Source organism: Orycteropus afer, unplaced genomic scaffold (genome assembly GCF_000298275.1).
Source record: "Orycteropus afer afer isolate SDZICR_OR568_19922 unplaced genomic scaffold, OryAfe1.0 scaffold00048, whole genome shotgun sequence".
Classification (NCBI taxonomy): Eukaryota; Metazoa; Chordata; class Mammalia; order Tubulidentata; family Orycteropodidae; genus Orycteropus; species Orycteropus afer.
The window spans coordinates 14,458,188-14,475,694 of NW_006921635.1; the positions used below are offsets into that span (position 1 = coordinate 14,458,188).

General features: G+C 44.9%; 1 protein-coding gene and 1 non-coding gene across 2 annotated transcripts in view; one reads left to right on the forward strand and one right to left on the reverse strand.

The window, feature by feature from the left end:
- SIRT4 (sirtuin 4) overlaps window positions 1-16,599 on the forward strand; it is a 39,299-nt gene extending 22,700 nt beyond the window's left edge. The window contains exons 2-5 of the mRNA XM_007938216.2: window positions 6,493-6,571; window positions 10,471-10,968; window positions 16,047-16,341; window positions 16,447-16,599. Of these exons, the coding sequence (XP_007936407.2) occupies window positions 6,493-6,571; window positions 10,471-10,968; window positions 16,047-16,341; window positions 16,447-16,599 (1,025 nt within the window). The remainder of the gene's footprint in view (window positions 1-6,492; window positions 6,572-10,470; window positions 10,969-16,046; window positions 16,342-16,446) is intronic.
- On the reverse strand, window positions 631-771 carry LOC122149807. The gene has a single exon (XR_006163343.1). It is a non-coding gene; the product is annotated as a U4 spliceosomal RNA (small nuclear RNA).
- Window positions 16,600-17,507: the final 908 nt, after the last annotated feature.

The following is a 17,507-nucleotide window of genomic DNA, read 5'->3' on the forward strand; positions in this document are numbered from 1 at the left end:
CGCGCGCCCATTCCCCCACGGATGACAACAGCCTTTACAGTGAGGGTAGGTGACTGCCAGCGTGTTTGTGCATATGAAGTATTCCCACTCGGTCAGTCATATTTATGGCCCTCCCGGCGTGGGAGGATTCTTATTTCTGGATCTTCTCATGTGGACCATTCAGATTTTGGAAACGGCGGAACAGCCGCATGGGATGCTGGGAATTCTTATGCAAATAAGCTTGACGTCATAGTTACCCGCGTTGGGACCTGGATTTTTGAGGGAGAAGGAATTTTGAGGCGGGAATGCCAGGGTGATCTGAAGGGGCGAAGGGAAACGAGCCAGTACCTGGATTAAGGAGGTGCGGAAACACGGCGCAAGGGCCCGAGAGGTATTTTCGGAAAAGGAAAACTAAAATCGTAAATGTCAGCATGGCGAAAGGCAGAATGGAGAAATACAGTGTAGCGTGCGTGGATAAAATAAGAATGCAGACAAACTCAGCAAATAAAAAAACAACTTCCTTAGCAAATGAGCAAAATTAGTTGTAAAATAGAAAGAAAAGATTTCCAGGTAAGGATTTATTTCACAGAAAAAAAAACATCAAACCTGTTCCTTCTCAGTTGAACTTACTTTACAGACCAAATTATTCAGTCTCCGTAGAGACCGTCAAAAATTGCCAATGCCGACTATATTTCAAGTCGTCACGGCGGGGTATTGGGAAAAGTTTTCAATTAGCAATAATCGCGCCTCGGATAAACCTCATTGGCTACGATATTGCCACTGCGCAAAGCTAACCGGCACCGCCCCCTGCTCATCACTGCCAGTAAGCAAGGTTCCTATATCAGAAAGGTGAGTTTTAGACTCATGGAATAACCTTCAATTATTGCTCTGTTGAAAATTATACAAGCATATAAAGGTTTCTCGTAAAGTAGGGAAGGTTTCTGAAGACTCTATTCTTAGTTTTTCTTGACCAGGTTTTTTTTTTTTCCCCCCCTTACAGTGGAAAATGAAGCAAAGCATTATGGGAGGAAACATGTTAATAACCTTAACAACTCAGGGAATGCTGGAGGCGGTTGGGAAATGGGCTCATTCATTGTCAGGCTTTCTCATTGTCATTGCTGTTCTTTTGGTTCCTGATTCACAGTGTAACTAACGTCTGCAGAAGAATTTTCTGTGGTCGTCTTCATTCAAAGTCGAGGCCAAAAGAAAGAGGCTTTTTTCCCACAGACCCGTCCACAGTACATGAACTTAGAGGTAAATTTCACAGCCTTTTTCCTTTGTCAGGTGGATAGCGGTAGCAACCTATTTCCTTCTTTCCCTGACTGTTATGTGCCGTGGAGTGGGACCCGACTCAGCGACCCCTCCTTGGGTTGCCGAGGCAGTATCACTACTGAAGTAGATTGCTTAACCTTCCGAATGAGTGACTAGTGGGTTGGAACCGCCAGCCTTCGGGTTAGCAGTCAAGTGCCTTAGGCACTTTGCTACCAGCGCTGCTCCCAGACTAATAGTCGCCGCAATACTTTTATTTTGTTTTGGCCACCTATTAAGAAGCAAATAGTGGTCTCTGAGAAAGTGCCATTCTTCCTTAACATTTTTTTTTTTTTATGGAAGATTCCAAATATAAAAACTTCAAATCGTTCAATGAGAATTCATGTACTCATTGCCTAGATAAGAAAATGACATTTTAGATTATTTTCACCGTGTGAACTCAATAAAGGAAAGCTTTCTTTCTTTTCTTAGGTTTATTCTTTTTATTTTTATATATAATTTTATTTATTTTCTTGTTGAGGATACTATAGACAATGAAACATACACCAGTTCAACAATTTCTATGTGTACAATTCAGTGACATTGATTACATTCTCACCCTCCTTTTTTGAGTCTTTCCTCCCCTATTAACATAAACTTAACTGTTCCCTGAGGTTCCTATCTAATCTTTCAAGTTTCTGCTGCCATATAAACAAACCAAACCAAACTCACTCCCATTGAGGTGTTTTGGACTCATAGTGAGCCCCATCAAGTTTCTGAGGCTGTAAATCTTTACAGAAGTAGATTGCCCTGTCTTCCTTCCACAGAGCAGCTGGTGGGTTTGAACCGCTGACCTTCTGGTTAGCAGTCAAGTGCCTTATCCACTACACCACTATAGATAACTTTTCAAAGAGCATCCTGCTCAAAGCAGACATTGTTTACTCTCACTGCTTGTCAAGTCGGATGCGACTCATAGTGACCCCCTCCTTGGGTTTCAGAGGCAGTATCTACAGAAGTAGATTGCCCATCTTCCAGTCAAGCTAAACCGTTGCTTGGTATTAAGCAGACTTCAGGGAATATTTTTGGTTTAAGGTTTAAAGATTATCTCAGGGTAATAGTTTTGAGGGTTAGCCAAACTTCGTGGCTCCAAGAAGTCTGGATTCTGTGGTAATTTGAAATTCTGTTATACATTTCCCCCCTTTTGGCAGAAAACAACATTTTTAAAGTACTGTTTGATGCTAATGGGTAATTAATTATTATTAGTTTTTTAAAACTGTTTTGGAAACAGCATTAACTGCCAGAGTAGAAAATAAAACTACCTGAAAAATGAATGAAAAGTCTAGTAATCTGCTTAAGTTTGATTATTTTACTTTGATCCCATCAAAGACTGAGCTGTTAATTCCAAGTGGGTGGAGAAAGGGACTCACTTTTGTGAGAAATGAAAAAAAGCTAGAGCCCCAATCCCACAGGGTTCTCCCAAGAACTGCCCAGCCAGTGAGAATGTCTTGGTCTAGGGTTATTATGCCCTGTCAGTAGCTATCAAGGGTAATTGTGCACTTCACCAGCTGTCGTGACTTCGTTCTTCACAGATGACGTTCAGCACTATGAGAAGCATTTAAAACTCAGCTAACTTCTACCCAGAACATCCCTAGGGCCTAGCATAGTGCCTAAGGCACTTGACTGCTAACTAGAAGGCTGGCGGTTCAAACCCACCAGCCACTTCTCAGAAAGAAGACTGGACAATCTACTTCTGTCGTAATACCGCCTCGGAAAACCAAGGAGGGGTTGCTGTGAGTCAGGGCCGACTTGACGGCACATAACAACAACAACAATGGCACAGGACCCCTCCAATCCCAGCCAGTCTCTGTATTAACGATGTTCATTCCACTTGGGGATCTGAAAAATAAATACCATGGGCTTGACATTTTTCATAATAAAATGTTGCAGGGGTGGATGTCACTGTTATGGAATTTTTCTAGATTTTTAGTAAATGAAGGTTGGGAAATCCTACTTCCGTAGTGATACCGCCTCGGAAACCCAAGGAGGGGTTGCTATGAGTCAGGGACGACTCGACGGCATATAACAACAACAACAACAACAACAAAGTAAATAACATATATAGAAAGTACACTGGATCACAATTTTTGACTTAATATGTTTCCTTTCTGCATTTTGGCCCATTCTTTCAGCCAGTGAGGTTGGGTTAACTTAAGCACAGGGCTGTCAGGTGATGACCCTAGCCTGGTAGCTTCTACAAGGAGCTCTGATGGTGCAGTGGTTAAAACATTTGACTACTAATAATGGAGAGGTTGGTGTTTTGAACCCACCAGCCACTATGTGGGAGAAAGATGAGACTGCTTCTGTAAAGATTCTATAGCCTTGGAAACCCTATGGGGCAGTCCTGCTCTGTCCTGTAGGGTTGCTATGAGTTGGAATTGACTTGATGTCAGTGGGTTTTAGATGCTACAACTAGAGACTCATGTGAGCTACTGTTAGAGTTAAAAAAACAAACAAACAACAACCAGTTGTCATTGAATCTGTTTTAGTCATGGTGACCCCATGTGTGTCAGAGTAGACCTGTGGGCCACAGGCTGATTTTTCAGAAGTTACGTTGCCAGGACTGCCTTCTGTGGCACCTCTGAACACCACAGAAGGAATGTTACAGAAACCCCTTCCTCCAAACTACTAACCTGTGTCTATTTCCCCATGCTTATTTCCATGCATACAAGTCAAACTCTGCCTCCAGTTTCTATTTTACACTTCTGCGCTCAATTTCGTCTTTAAAACGGCAAAAGAAAAGAGGGGCAGTCAAGCTGTCTTGTGATTGCGCTCCAAGATAACTTAATACTGTTTGAAGTCTCATTTAGGCAACGCTGTATGGCACCATTTCTCATTGACTTCTGTTTGGAAAGTTTGAAAAACGTCTTAATGCCCATGCCTATCCCCAGACCAATTAAATCGAAATCTCTGATTTAACTTCTTGCATCAGTAAAAACACAGGATGAGAACTAAAACTGGAAAAGCTAAGCGGGCAAACACGTGTCCACGTATATTTTGTTTTTTGTAAATTAATTTGTTTTTTATTGTGATGCAAATATACACAACAAAACATTCGCCGATTGCACAGTTTTCACCTGCACAGTCCAATGACATTGATTACACTCCTCACATATTTGCCTTTCGTTTTTCTGATATTTGTGGACGTGCTTCCACCCCTTGTAAGATCTTGTTTTACAAAAAATTTGCCCCGTTACAAGATCTTTTACCAATAGCAGGGAACGTGATTCTGCTATGGTGACTGGAAAGGATCATAAACACTGAATCTCAGGCCGAATCGAAGCTAGATCCATTATTACAACTTCTGTTTTAAGAGAGAATGAATTCCTAAATTAGAGCTGTCTGGATTTACTATCTTGGGCTCAGGACAATGATAGCGAAGCTCCGAGGTACTTCTCTCTCGGCGTGTCAACGATGTATTTATTGGCTTAGTGTGAACACCACATCACCGAACCAAAGTTCAAAACCTCCGACCCGGGGAGGCAAACAGGGAGCAAAAACCGAAATCTGCCTCCCGAGATCGTAAAACCAGAGGATTATGGGATTTGTAGTTTTTCCTTAATTATTTCCGTTTCGTGACTACACTTCCCAAGATGCAACTGTAGCCAGCCAGCTAGAGAGTCCAGCTGTTCCGCGTGAACTGTCCCTTAAGGTAAGTGTGTTCTGTGCTGGCTGCAAGTCTCTACAGTTGTGGAACACTTGTAAGGGTTTCCATTTCTTCTCTTTGCCCTTTGATGGGACCTGCAAGAGAGCCGCTGCTGCGGTACAGCGTGTTTTCAGCGGGGTTTCCCTAACTCTTTGGCCTCAGGGACCCAGACAAGGTATTTGTTTAGCTGTTCACGTGTCACTGTGGAATGTCAAGGAAAAGGCAGGATCTTGAACTCAGGTCTGGAAAGCCAACCATAAAATGGGGTGCATCTCACTAGAGAATTCCTGCATTGTATCAAATACTATGTCAAAGTCTTGTTTTCGCAGCTAACTAAGCTGACCTCCAAGGGCAGAGTGTCTTGGCAGGTCACACTACTCTTTGCTGTCTCCACGTAGCAGGGCTTGCTGTCGGTGGTAAATAAAACAAAATGGGCAAAATGAAAGAAAAAAGGTGTGCATGTGCTTAAATACATTAATAGTGTTAAAAGCCTGGAAGGTCTGAGCAGTGACTTCATCAAAGCCTAGCACATGAACACTCAAGTGGGCTTCTCTTAGCTTATGGAGAAATAAGATGATTCTATTATTATTATTATTTTAAATAATATGATTCTAATTTATAAAATGAAAAGTAGGTTTATGGAACACATAGTTCCCCAAGGAATGATATTTGCTAAAAATATAGATAATGCATTCCTCATATAAAGACATCTTTAGATATAGTCTTAGATTGAATAATAACGGGCTATTAGGGGATTTGGAGTCCCTGGGTGTTGCAGACGGCTGCACTCTGGGCTACTAGCCAAAAGTTTGGCAGTTCAAACCCAGCCAGAGGCAGCTTGGAAGACAGGTGTTGCCATCTGCTTCCAAAAGGGCACAGCCTTGAAAAACCCTCAGGATCAGCCCTACTTTGCACACGTGGGGGTGCCATGCGTCAGAACTGACAGAAGAACAGCAACATTAAAGGGATTTAAAGGATATTGGGGTACGCCATTAACCTTTTGAAGTTGATTGGGAATTCACTTCTGACCAGCCAGGTGTCACTGGGTACAAAAAGGGCCTGGCAGTGGCATCTGACATCTTCTGACTTTACTAGAGGCGAGGAGGATCAAGACCAGCAGCCCAAGGCCAATTCCTATGAGATGGAGGTCAGATATGCTGTTACCCTCCAACCTTTTTACCAGTTGCAACACCATTCCTCCCGTAGCACTCTCTACTTCTCAGCTGGGTCCTATAATCCCGTGCATTAGCCACATAGAACTCACAGACGATACAATTACGGGGTTTATTAGGAAAGTAACAGGTTACAGCTCAGGATGGGAAACAACTCAGGACACAGTTCTCTGATCGAGACAGTTTCTCAACCACAGGCTGCTTCTCTCAGCCCTGCTGCCCCTTGACTGCAGCCCTGCTGGGACAAATGTTACAAAGTTCTTCTAGCGCTACAGATGGGTCTGCAGAGAGGCATCCCGCTCCACCAGCAAGGCTCCTGTCCGAAGGCATTCAGCTCTCTCGCTCCCTGGGTAGGGAAACCCACCGCTCTGTCTCATGCTGGTCTCTCAGGTCTGCTGCGGCTGCTGCTTCTTGCTGTCTTTCACCGTCTCATGTACCAGCTCTCGGTCTCCCAGATCGAGGCGGTTCAGTACAGGGATCTTGGGATGCACCCCACTCCTGGCTGTTCTTTCTTGATGGTAGTGAGAACTTTCTTTCTGCCTCTGGGATGGCTCGTTTTAAGCCTCTCACTGCTATCAAGTCGATTCTGACTTGTAGTGACCCCCACTGGGTTTCAGAGGTGGTAAATCTTTACAGAAGTAGATTGCCCAGTCTTCCTTCCATAGAGTGGCTGGTGGGTTTGAACGACCAACCTTCTGGTTAGCAGTGAGATGCCTTAGGCACTATGCCACCAAAGCTGCTACATTTTAAGCCTGTTGTTATCATTGTTATGTGCTGAGCAATCCTTACACCAGGGTTCCATACACCTGATTTCCATGGTCCCACCTCCACAAGGGTGCTGTGTACCTTATTTATGTTATTAACAAGCTATCCAATCCCCTTGGTGGGCCACAAGCACCTCATATTTGCATAGTCCCACACAGACATCTGGTGGGAGTCTCCAAGACTAGGGTTAGATGGACCGTATTCAGAAATTCCCTGCACCATACTGGGAGAGACAGAATAGGCCTTATGTTATGCTGTTGTTGTTGTTGTTGTTATGTGCCATCGAGTCGACCCCGACTCATAGCGACCCCTCCTTGGGTTTCCGAGGCAGTATCACTACGGAAGTAGGATTGTCCAACCTTCCTTCCGAGGAGTGGCTGGTGGGTTTGAACCGCCAGCCGTCTGGTTAGCAGGCAAGTGTCTTAGCCACTATGCTACCAGAGCTCCCTATGTTATGCTAGATTCCAACTTTACCAATTTTTCTCTTTAGCAGTCCCCTCCCCCCTTTTTTTAAGCCAAAATATAATTTCTCTTAGGTGCAGAAAGCTTTGGCAGACTCACTAGCCTGTTTTTTTTTAATTATTATTATTATTAATTTGCATCTGATGGTGGTATCACTGTTGAACTTTGGCTGTAGGTTCTTAAGAGGTTAGAAGACAAGGTGGGCTTAGGCTGGCATGAAATAGTCCAGTGTGCATACAAGATTTGATTTGTGGGAGCTATTAGATGTTCTTGACCAAACATTTTTTAAAAATCGAAAAGAAAAGATTATTTAGAAAGCACTGAATGTCTGTTAATGGTGATGGAAAATTTGTCAATGACACGGGTGATAGTTGCACAATGTGGTTCCTAAATGTCGCTGAATTGTATGCTGCACATGGAAATCATGTTGAATTGGCTAATATTGTGTTATATATAATTTTACCACCACTACTGTGTTAGACTGGGTGTTGCAGATTGGGCAGTGTTTCGTTCTGCTGTGCATGGGGTCGCTATGAGTCGGAAACGACTCGACAGCACTTAACAACAACAACAAAACTGTGTTAGACTGGGTTCTCTAGAGAAACAAAGCCAGGGAAGCTTATATAAAGAGAGAAAGGGAAATTTATCTTAGGAAATGGCTCACACATTACAGAAGCTGGCCAGTCCCAAGTTCTTGGATCAAACGTCAAGCTGCTGGAGGCTTTTCCTGACTCACGCAGCTTCAGGGGCTGAGGAGCTCAAGGTTGGCAGGCAGTATACTGGCTGTTGATTCCAACGAATGACGAATCCAAGATCTCCAGGCCGAATAGTGGATTGTTTGCTTACAGACAGTTGTAGGCAGCACAACAGAATCCTGATCCACAGAAGAGTGTCTCTTTTCCCAGGATGTCCATAAATATACTGGAAGCAGGCCACACCCCTAGGGAAACTCCCTTTCAACGTATTGGCTGCTCAAAACATAAACATCTGATCCCATCGTGGGAACAACCCACATCACAATTGCTTAAACCACACAGAATTGTGGTCCAGCCAAGTTGATAAACAGCTCCAACTATCACAACTGCCAAAAAAAAAAAAAAGGATTAGTTGTTTCAGGTCGGATTTCACAGGACCCATGGAGCTGTGCTGGAACCAGTTTGTACCTGTGAAAGCTGGTTGTTAAATCTGTAGGAATTCTGCTACAAAAACCAAACTGACTGCCACTGAGTCGGATCCGATTCATAGTGACCTCTCCTTGGTTTTCCAAGGCAGTATCACTATGGAAGTAAATTGCCCAACCTTCCTTCTGAGGAGTGGCAGGTGGGTTTGAACTGCCAGCCTTCTGGTTAGCAGTCAAATGCCTTAGGCACTATGCCACCAGAACTCCCAGGAATTCTGGTAGCCGGTTATTAAATCATTGATACCCTGACGTTAAGGAGCTATGGTGGTGTAATGGGTAAAGCATTTGGCTGCTGACCAGAAGGTTGATGATTCAAACCCGCCAGCTGCTCTCTGGGAGGAAGATAACGCAGTCTACTTGCATAAAGATTTATAGCCTTGGATTCCTTGTTTTATTTTTCTCCACAGCATTTAGCAACACCTGGAAGACTGGACATTTTGCTTATTGTGTTTTCCCACCCACTATGCTTCAGAGTTCTGGTGGTATAGTAAGTAAGACATTTGGGTGCTAACCAGAAGGTCAGCGGTTCCAAACTCACCAGCTGATCTGAGGGAGGAAGAGGAGGCAATCTATTTCCATAAAGATTTACAGCCTTGGAAACCCAGTGGTGGTCAGTATGAGTCAGAATCGACTCCATGGTGGTGGGTCTTTTTTTATGCTTCATGAGAGCAGGAATTGTCTGTTTTATTCATGTGCTGGGCATATAATAAGCACTCAATAAAACTGAACAATTATTGGGGAAAAAAAAAAAAAAACAGCCTTGGAAACCCAATGGGGGTCACTATGCATTGGAATTGACTCAAAGACAGTGAGTTCGGTTTTTTGGTTTCGTTAGCAGTCAGATGCTTTAGGCATCATGCCACCAGAGTTGCTTCATATTAAGCCTGACATTTGCCGTGATGGGAGTACTTTCTTTCTTTTTTTTTAACTGGAGGCATGAAAGTGGTAGTGGTGAAAGTTTACCAGTTCACCCCTGGCAAGGATCTGATTTCTCAAATCCATAAGCCTAGAATCCTATTGTTCAGTGCATCCTTGAGTTATTAGTTCCTGAAATAGCTCCTCACACCCTACCTTTTCACAGAATCTAAGTAAAATTATAAATACCCTGTACGTTGTGTCTGTGGAGGAGGGAAGGGGGCTGACGGTACCTTTGTTTTCATCACCTCAAAGAGAACCCCTATACCCTTTAGTTGTAACACCCCCATCCACCCCAGCCCTGTTGTTGTTGTTGTTAGGTGCCATCGAGTCATTTCCAACTCATAGAGACCCCATGCACAGCAGAACAAAACACTGCCCGATCCCATGCCAGCTCCATGATCCCTGCTATACTTGAGCCCATTGTTGCAACCACCGTGTCAATCCATCTCATCGAAGGTCTTCCCCTCTTTCATCGACCCTCCACCTTACCAAGCATGACATCCTCTCCAGGGAATGGTCCCCTCTGACAACATGCCCAAAGTAGGTGAGACGAAGTCTGGCCATCCTCGCTTCCAAGGAGCATCTCGGCCGCACTTCCTCCAGGACAGATCTGTGAGTTCTTTTGGCAGCCCATGGTACCTTCAGCATTCTTCGCCTGCACCACAACTCAAAAGCATCCAGTCTTCTTCAGTCTTCCTTATTCAGCCCTAGATCACCAGTAATCTACTTTCTGTCTTAGGGTTTGCCTGTTCTGGACGTTTTCTGTAAATAGACTCATGCAGCACGTGGCCTTTGGAGCCTGCCTTCTTTCACTTATCGTTGTGTTTTCATTGTGCGTCTGCCTTGTAGCCTGTGTCACTGCTTCATCCCTTTTTAGGGCCTGAGGATGCTCATTGTGTTTATCCATTAGTCCATGGCTGTCTTTGCTTTTGTTTTTTTCACATTTTTTTCTCAGTGCTGTTATTGAGAATATATACAATGGACATTGCCTTTGTTTTGAAAATCCAGTTTCTCATTTGAGGTTTCTTTTTTTTTTTTTCCAGAAGGAAGATGAGCTTTGGGTTGAAAGTCAGGTCAGCAGGAGACCACGGGACCCTGAGCCTTAGCCGTCGGTGGGCGCATGAATCTGTGGGGTTATTTGTACCTCCAAGTCCTCCTTTGGACCCTAAGAAGGTTAAAGAGTTGCAACGCTTTGTCACCCTTTCCAAGAGAATCCTAGTGATGACCGGGGCAGGCATCTCCACAGAGTCGGGGATCCCAGACTATCGGTCAGAAGGGGTGGGACTCTATGCCCGCACTGACCGCAGGCCCATCCAGCACAGGGACTTTGTACAGAGTGCGTCAATCCGCCAGCGGTACTGGGCAAGAAACTTCGTGGGCTGGCCACGGTTCTCCTCCCACCAGCCTAATCCGGCACACTGGGCTCTGAGCAACTGGGAGAGACTCGGAAAGCTGTACTGGTTGGTGACCCAAAATGTAGATGCCTTGCACACCAAGGCGGGGAGTCAGCGCCTGACAGAGCTCCACGGCTGTATGCACAGGTGCAGGGAGGGCGAAATAGTTGGACCACAGACACCTGTGCTTGGAAGGGGGGGAGCTTGACTGTCCTTATCACCGTTGTCTTAGTTAAGCCAGTTGCCATGGAGTTGATTCTGAACTCACAACAACCCCATGTGTGTCAGATAGAACTGTGCTTGTCTGGGTTCTCCAGCACTGCGGTAACAGAAACGCCACAAGTGAGCAGCATTAACACACAGAAATGTATTCTCTGACAATGTAGGAGGCCAGAAGTCTAAATTCAGAGTGTCAGCTCTCAGGGAAAGCTTTCTTTGTTGACTCTGGAGGAAGGTCCTTGTCATCAGCCTTCCGCTGGGTCCTGGAGGTTCTCAGCACGGGGACCCCAGGTCCTGGCTCTTCTTTCTTAGTGGTAGTAGGTCCCGCTGAATGCTGCTTGCTTGTTTAATCCCTTTTATATCCCAAAAGTGATTGAGTCAAGATAGAACCTCATCCTGTAGACTGTCCCCTGCTTCATTAGCACCCTAGAGGTGAGGATTTACAACACACAGGTTGATTGCTTCAGATCACTAAACGGAGGATAATTACATAATACTGAGACTCATGGCCCAGCCAAGTTGACACGAATTTTTGTGGGGGGACACAATTCAATCCATTAACAGTGCTCCGCAGAATTTTCAGTGGCAGAAGGAGAAAAAAAATGAACAATCTATTTTTTCCAAGGGCTTGAGCCCAATTAACTGGAGGAATGGTGGCGATAGAGAGGTTAAGCTTCAAAAGTGAGTGATGACTGGACAGTCTGAAGCAAGGTATACTCAAGTCCCTGGGTGGCGCAAAGGGTTAACACTCGGCTGCTCACTGAGAGGATGGAGGTTCAGATCCACCCCAAGGTGCCTTGGAAGAAAGGCCTGGTGATCTGCATCTGAAAAATCAGCCATTGAAAACCCCATGGAGCACAGTTCGCCTCTGATACACAGGAGTGGCCATGAATCAGGGTTGACTCAATGGCAACTAGTCTTTTGGCAACTGGTTAGTAGTGTGTACTTGGAGATTGGACTAGAGTTTGGGAAAGAGGGCAGGATTGGAGTCATAGATGAGGTCGCCATCTGTAACCAAAGAACCTCTCAGTATTTATTTCTATTCACTGTTTAGTGAGTGCCCTCTGTGTGTGGCACTGTCCTTGGTGTTGGGCGTAGAACGGTGATCAAGAGACACAGCGTTCTTGCCCTCGTGGAGGTCTTGTCCTGGTGATAAGAGAAGTGAAGAGAGAACTGGAAGTCACTGTGTCATGAAAGCTATCTTAGTTCTCCAGTACTGCAGTAACACAAAGACCACAAGGAGGTAGCTTTAAAGAACAAATTCCTTTTCTCACAGTTTAGGAGGCTCAAAATTCAAATCAGGATCTTGGCCGTGTTGAGTCCTTCTGTGGGCCTCTCTGTCCTAGTTTCTGGGGCCTGCTGGCCATTCTTGGTCCCTTGGCTTACACGTGAGCCTCACGAGTCTCTCTCCCACTGTGTGCATCTGTTTCTGATACGATCTTTTTATAAGTCAGGAAGTGATTCATTTTAGAACCCACCTTACTTGGGTAAAGGAGCTCTGGTGGCACAGTGGTTAAAGCATGTGGGTGCTAACCAGGTCAGTGGTTCAAATCCACCAGCTGCTCCACAGGAGAAAGATGAGACAGTCTGTTACTGTAAACATTTACAGCCTTGGAAACCCTATGGGGCAGTTCTACTCTGTCCTATAGGTTCACTGTGAGTTGGAATCAACTCAGTGGCAATGGGTTTGGTGTGGGGTTTACTTGGGTATGATCTAAGTGCATAACAAAGAAAACCCTATTTCCAAACAGGGTCACATCCCCAAGTACAAAACCAAAACCAAACCTGTTCCCTGTGAGTCACTTCAGATGCTTGGCAACCCCATTTGTTACAGAGTAGACCTGCTGCACAGGGCGCTCTTAGCTATAATCTTTTGGAACAATTTTAATGCTGTCAATGTCATGAGACAGTGTATGTGAACTACTGTATGGAAGATGAACTTGCTCTGTAAACTTTCACCTGAATCACAATAAAATTTTTGTTTTTTAATTTTTTAAGTAATTTTTAAAATATGTTGTAACTACATATGTTGTTGTATAAGACAACATTTCCCAAATGTGGCCCTAGTCTGTACAGAAGCAGGTCATAAAGCCTTTCTTCCAAAGTGCTGCTGGTTGGGTTCAAACTGCCAACCTTTGGGTTAGCAGTCAAATGTAAACCATTGTGCCACAAGTATAGGGATTAGGATTCTACCACCTGTTCTAGGGGGGCAGAATTGAACCCATGACAGAAGCCAAGGAGGAAAAGAGTTGTTTTTGGTTTTTGTCTTCATTGTAAATATAGCACTCAATTTTTTGCCAGTTCAACTTTTTACAGGCGTACAACTCATTGACAGCAATTACAGTAATCAGCTGGGTAATCCTACCTTTAACCAGTGTGCTTTTTCCATCACCATTATCGTCCCCACCCCACCCCGCCCCTGGTAACTACCAGTAAACTTTGGTCTCTGTATGTTTTCTTGTCCTGTAAATGACGTCACACAATAGGGAAAAGTGTTCTAAAGGGAGGGTGGGGACCGAGGAGACAGTTACAGCAGATGATAGAAAAGATAAAAGAAAAACTAGCCCCAGTCTCAGCACTAAGGAACTCATTTGTGAAGCATTTGCTGGGTTGATATCCAAGACGGCCTCGCAGGAGATTAAACAGGGAGCATGTAGACAGGAAACAGATGTACGTGTTGTAGAAGGTTGACAGTGGGAAGAAGGTGAGAGCCAGAGCGGCAGCAAAAGAGGTCATGAGAAGGTGTTATGGATTCAGTTGTGTCCCCAAAATGTCTGTGTTAGAAATCCTAAACCCCTGTGCTATCCTATTTGGGATAGGGCTTTCTTTTTTTTTTTTTTATTTATTAGGATTTGGGTGAAGATTTACAGAGTAAATTCACTTTTCATACAGCAGTTCACATATACTTTGTCTCATGTCATTGACCAAAATTTACAATGCAGCAGCTCCCCTCCCTTCCTCCCCATAGTTACCTCCTCCCAGGGTCCATCCCTTCATACTCTTCTGCACCCTGAGCTATCTCCCTGTGCATATGCAGCCCTTCCTTCTCCCATGATTGTTCTCTCCAGGGCATGTGTCTACTTAAGGTAAATGTTTAACTCACGTGCCTGTACTTTGGCTGGAAACCACAGGTGTGGGTTCAATACCAGACCTGAAGGGCAGCTAGGGGCCATAGTCTCAGTGGTTCCACCAGGCTCTATTGGACCAGCAAACCTGGTCCCCACCTTCTTTTTTTTTTTGCCTCCAAATGATTTTGAGTTTTGTTCCACATTGTTCTCCCTCTCTATGCAGGATCTCCTACATCCCTTCCAAGTGGATGGCAGTGGTAGCTGGGCACCGTCTAGTTCTTCTGGTCTCATAGTTGTATAGGTTGCAGATCAGATGGTGTACCAGTCGCTAGGACTCATTGTTTCCATTAATTTTGGTTTTCTTCTTTCTTCTTGACGAGGAGAGACCCGTTGTTGCATCTAGATGGCAGCTTCCTAGCTTTTAAGGTCCCAGTCGCTACTCGCCAAAGTAGTAGGTAGAACAATGTTTTGTATAGTATGTTATGCCAGTTGAGCTTGATGTCCCCTGCGACTATGGTCCCAAGCCCACAGGATCAACTACTCGGTCCCTCTGGGTAGCTGGCTGTGACCAAGCAATGACCATAACCTTGCCCCTTGTCAGCTCTACTATACACCTGGGAATTCTGATCATTCACATGAACTTATAGGCCCATTGTCTGCCAACCCTATATATGATCTTGGATACACTCTCCATTTAGACATACCTAATTGTTTAGCTTGTTCACCTATCTATCCGTCCCTATACCCATGTTTGCTTTCACTGACAACTCAGTACTGTATATGCAAAAGGGTTCATATTTGTTGTCTGTACTGCCCATGTAACTCTCTATGTCTTTCTCATCCTCAGTGCTGCCATATTGGTCACTCACATTTGGTACATTGCCCTTCTCTTCACCCAAATCAATATTTATCTCTATCTATCTAACAGCATTCCCTCCCCTCCCCTCCCACCCCTGGTAACCAACAAAGAAAATGTCCTCCAATATATAAACCTTTCCTTAACTTTCACAATAACGGACTAATACAATATTTGTCCTTTTGTGACTGACTTATTTCACTCAGCATAACGTCCTCCAAGTTCATCCATGTTATGCGGTGTTTTGCAGATTCTACATTATTCTTCAGCGTTGCAAAGTATTCCATTGTATGAATGTACCAAAGTTTGGTTATCCATTTCTCAGTTGTTGGACATCTAGGTTGTTTCCATGTTTTGGCTATTGTAAATAGTGCTGCGATGAACATCGGCGTGCATATGTCTGTTCTTGTTATGGCTCTCACTTCTTTAGGGTATATACCTAGTAATGGGATGGCTGGGTCAAATGGTATCTGTATCTCCAACTTTTGAAGGAATCGCCATACTGCTTTCCACAATGGTTGTACCATTTTACAGTCCCACCAGCAGTGTATGAGAGTCCCAATCTCTCCACAACCTCGCCAGCATTTGTTATTTTCTGTCTTGTTGAACTTTGATACTAGTGCTGGAGCAAGATGGTATGGGATAGGGCTTTCTTGGTTATGTTAATAAGACCCTATCAGTTGGGTGTGTTGTTAGCCAATCACCTTTGAGATATACAAAGAACAGAGTAGGCACCAAGAAGCCAGCACAAATGGACGGGAAAATACAGGCCAGGTGAGGATGCAGAAACGTGGAGAGAAAGTCTTCCCCCAGCACTGACACCCTGAGTTTGGATTTCTAGCCTTCTAAACTGTGAGAAGCTAAATTTCTGTTCATTAAAGCCACCCCCTTGTGATATATCTGTTATAGCAACACCAAGAAACTAAGGCAGAAGGTGGTATTCCTAAAATGGGGAGAAAAACTGAGTGTTAGGGAAAGAAAGCAAAATGGCAAAGGGCTGAAGATGGTGGGGGCTGAACTGTCTTTGGTGGCTTCGTGTCTCCTTAGAGCGGACTGTTCAGTGATCTCTCCTTTGGCCGCAGGGTCCTCTGCTTGGCTTGTGGTGAGCGGACTGCCCGCAGGGTGCTGCAGGGGCGTTTTGAAGCACTGAACCCCACCTGGAGTGCCGAGGCCCACGGCCTGGCTCCCGACGGTGATGTCTTTCTCACTGAGGAGCAGGTGCAAAGCTTCCAGGTCCCCTCCTGCGCTCGGTGTGCAGGTCCCCTGAAACCAGATGTCGTCTTCTTCGGAGATGCGGTGAACCCTGGCAAGGTTGACTTTGTACACAAGCGGGTCAGAGAAGCCGACTCCCTGCTGGTGGTGGGATCGTCCTTGCAGGTGTCTGATTTGGGCAGGGTGGAACAGGGAGCCCTGGAGACACTTCCTGCTTGGTTTATCTTTTCCCGGATCTGGAGGACTTACCTGTGTTTTGTCCTCGGGCAGGTGTACTCTGGTTACAGGTTTATCCTGATGGCCCAAGAGAAGAAGCTGCCAATTGCAATACTGAACATTGGGCCCACTCGGTCGGACCACTTGGCGTGCCTGAAACTGGAGTCTCGTTGTGGAGACTTGCTGCCCTTGATAGACCCACGTTGACCATGGCCTCATGTTCCTGAGCCAGAAACCAGGACTTCCACTGGAAGTCTGCTGCCAGAGGTAAAGGGCTTCTCAGCTAGCAGATCCCACCTGAGAGCAGGCAAAAAACCAAACTCCCTGCCGTCAAGTCAAATCTGACTCATAGCTACCCCTTCCTTCCTTGGGTGGTATCACTACGGAAGTAGATTGCCCAACCTTCCTTCCGAGGAGTGGCTGGTGGATTTGAACCGCTAGCCTTCTGGTTTGCAGTCAGGTGCCTTAGGCACTACGCCACCAGAGCTCCCTGAGAGTAAGCAGCGCTGGCAAAATATAGAAGGTTCTAGATTTCCTTTCTTTTTTTAATTGTGATTTGGGTAAAAGTTAACAGAGCAAATTGGTTTCCATTCAACAATCATATACTTTTGTTTTGTGATAGTCATTGCAATCACCACAATGTAACAGTACTCTTCCCACTTCCTCCCTGTGGTTACCATTTGTCATCCTTCTTCCCTGTCCCTTCCTGCCGTGTTTGCTTTATCTCTGGGCGAATGCTGCCCTTTTGATCTCACACAGTTGGTTGTTGTAATGAACACATACCTTCCTGGTTCAACTTCCAGGTCTATCATTTGGCTGAAAGTTGAGCCACAGGGAGTTCCAGGCTTCTTAATGCTCTTCAAAAAGACTGGACCTTCAAGTCCACCCAGACGTGCCTTGGAAGAAAGGCCTGGCAATCTACTTCCAAAAAATCAGCCACTGAAAACTCAGTGGAGCCTTCATGGACAACTACCTCCATGCCAGGAGACCAGAACTGAATGGTACCTGGCTGCCATTACTGAACATTTTTTTTTTTTAATTTTATTTTGATTTGGGTGAAGATTTACAGAGTAAATTCACTTTTCATACAGCAGTTCACATATACTTTGTCTCAT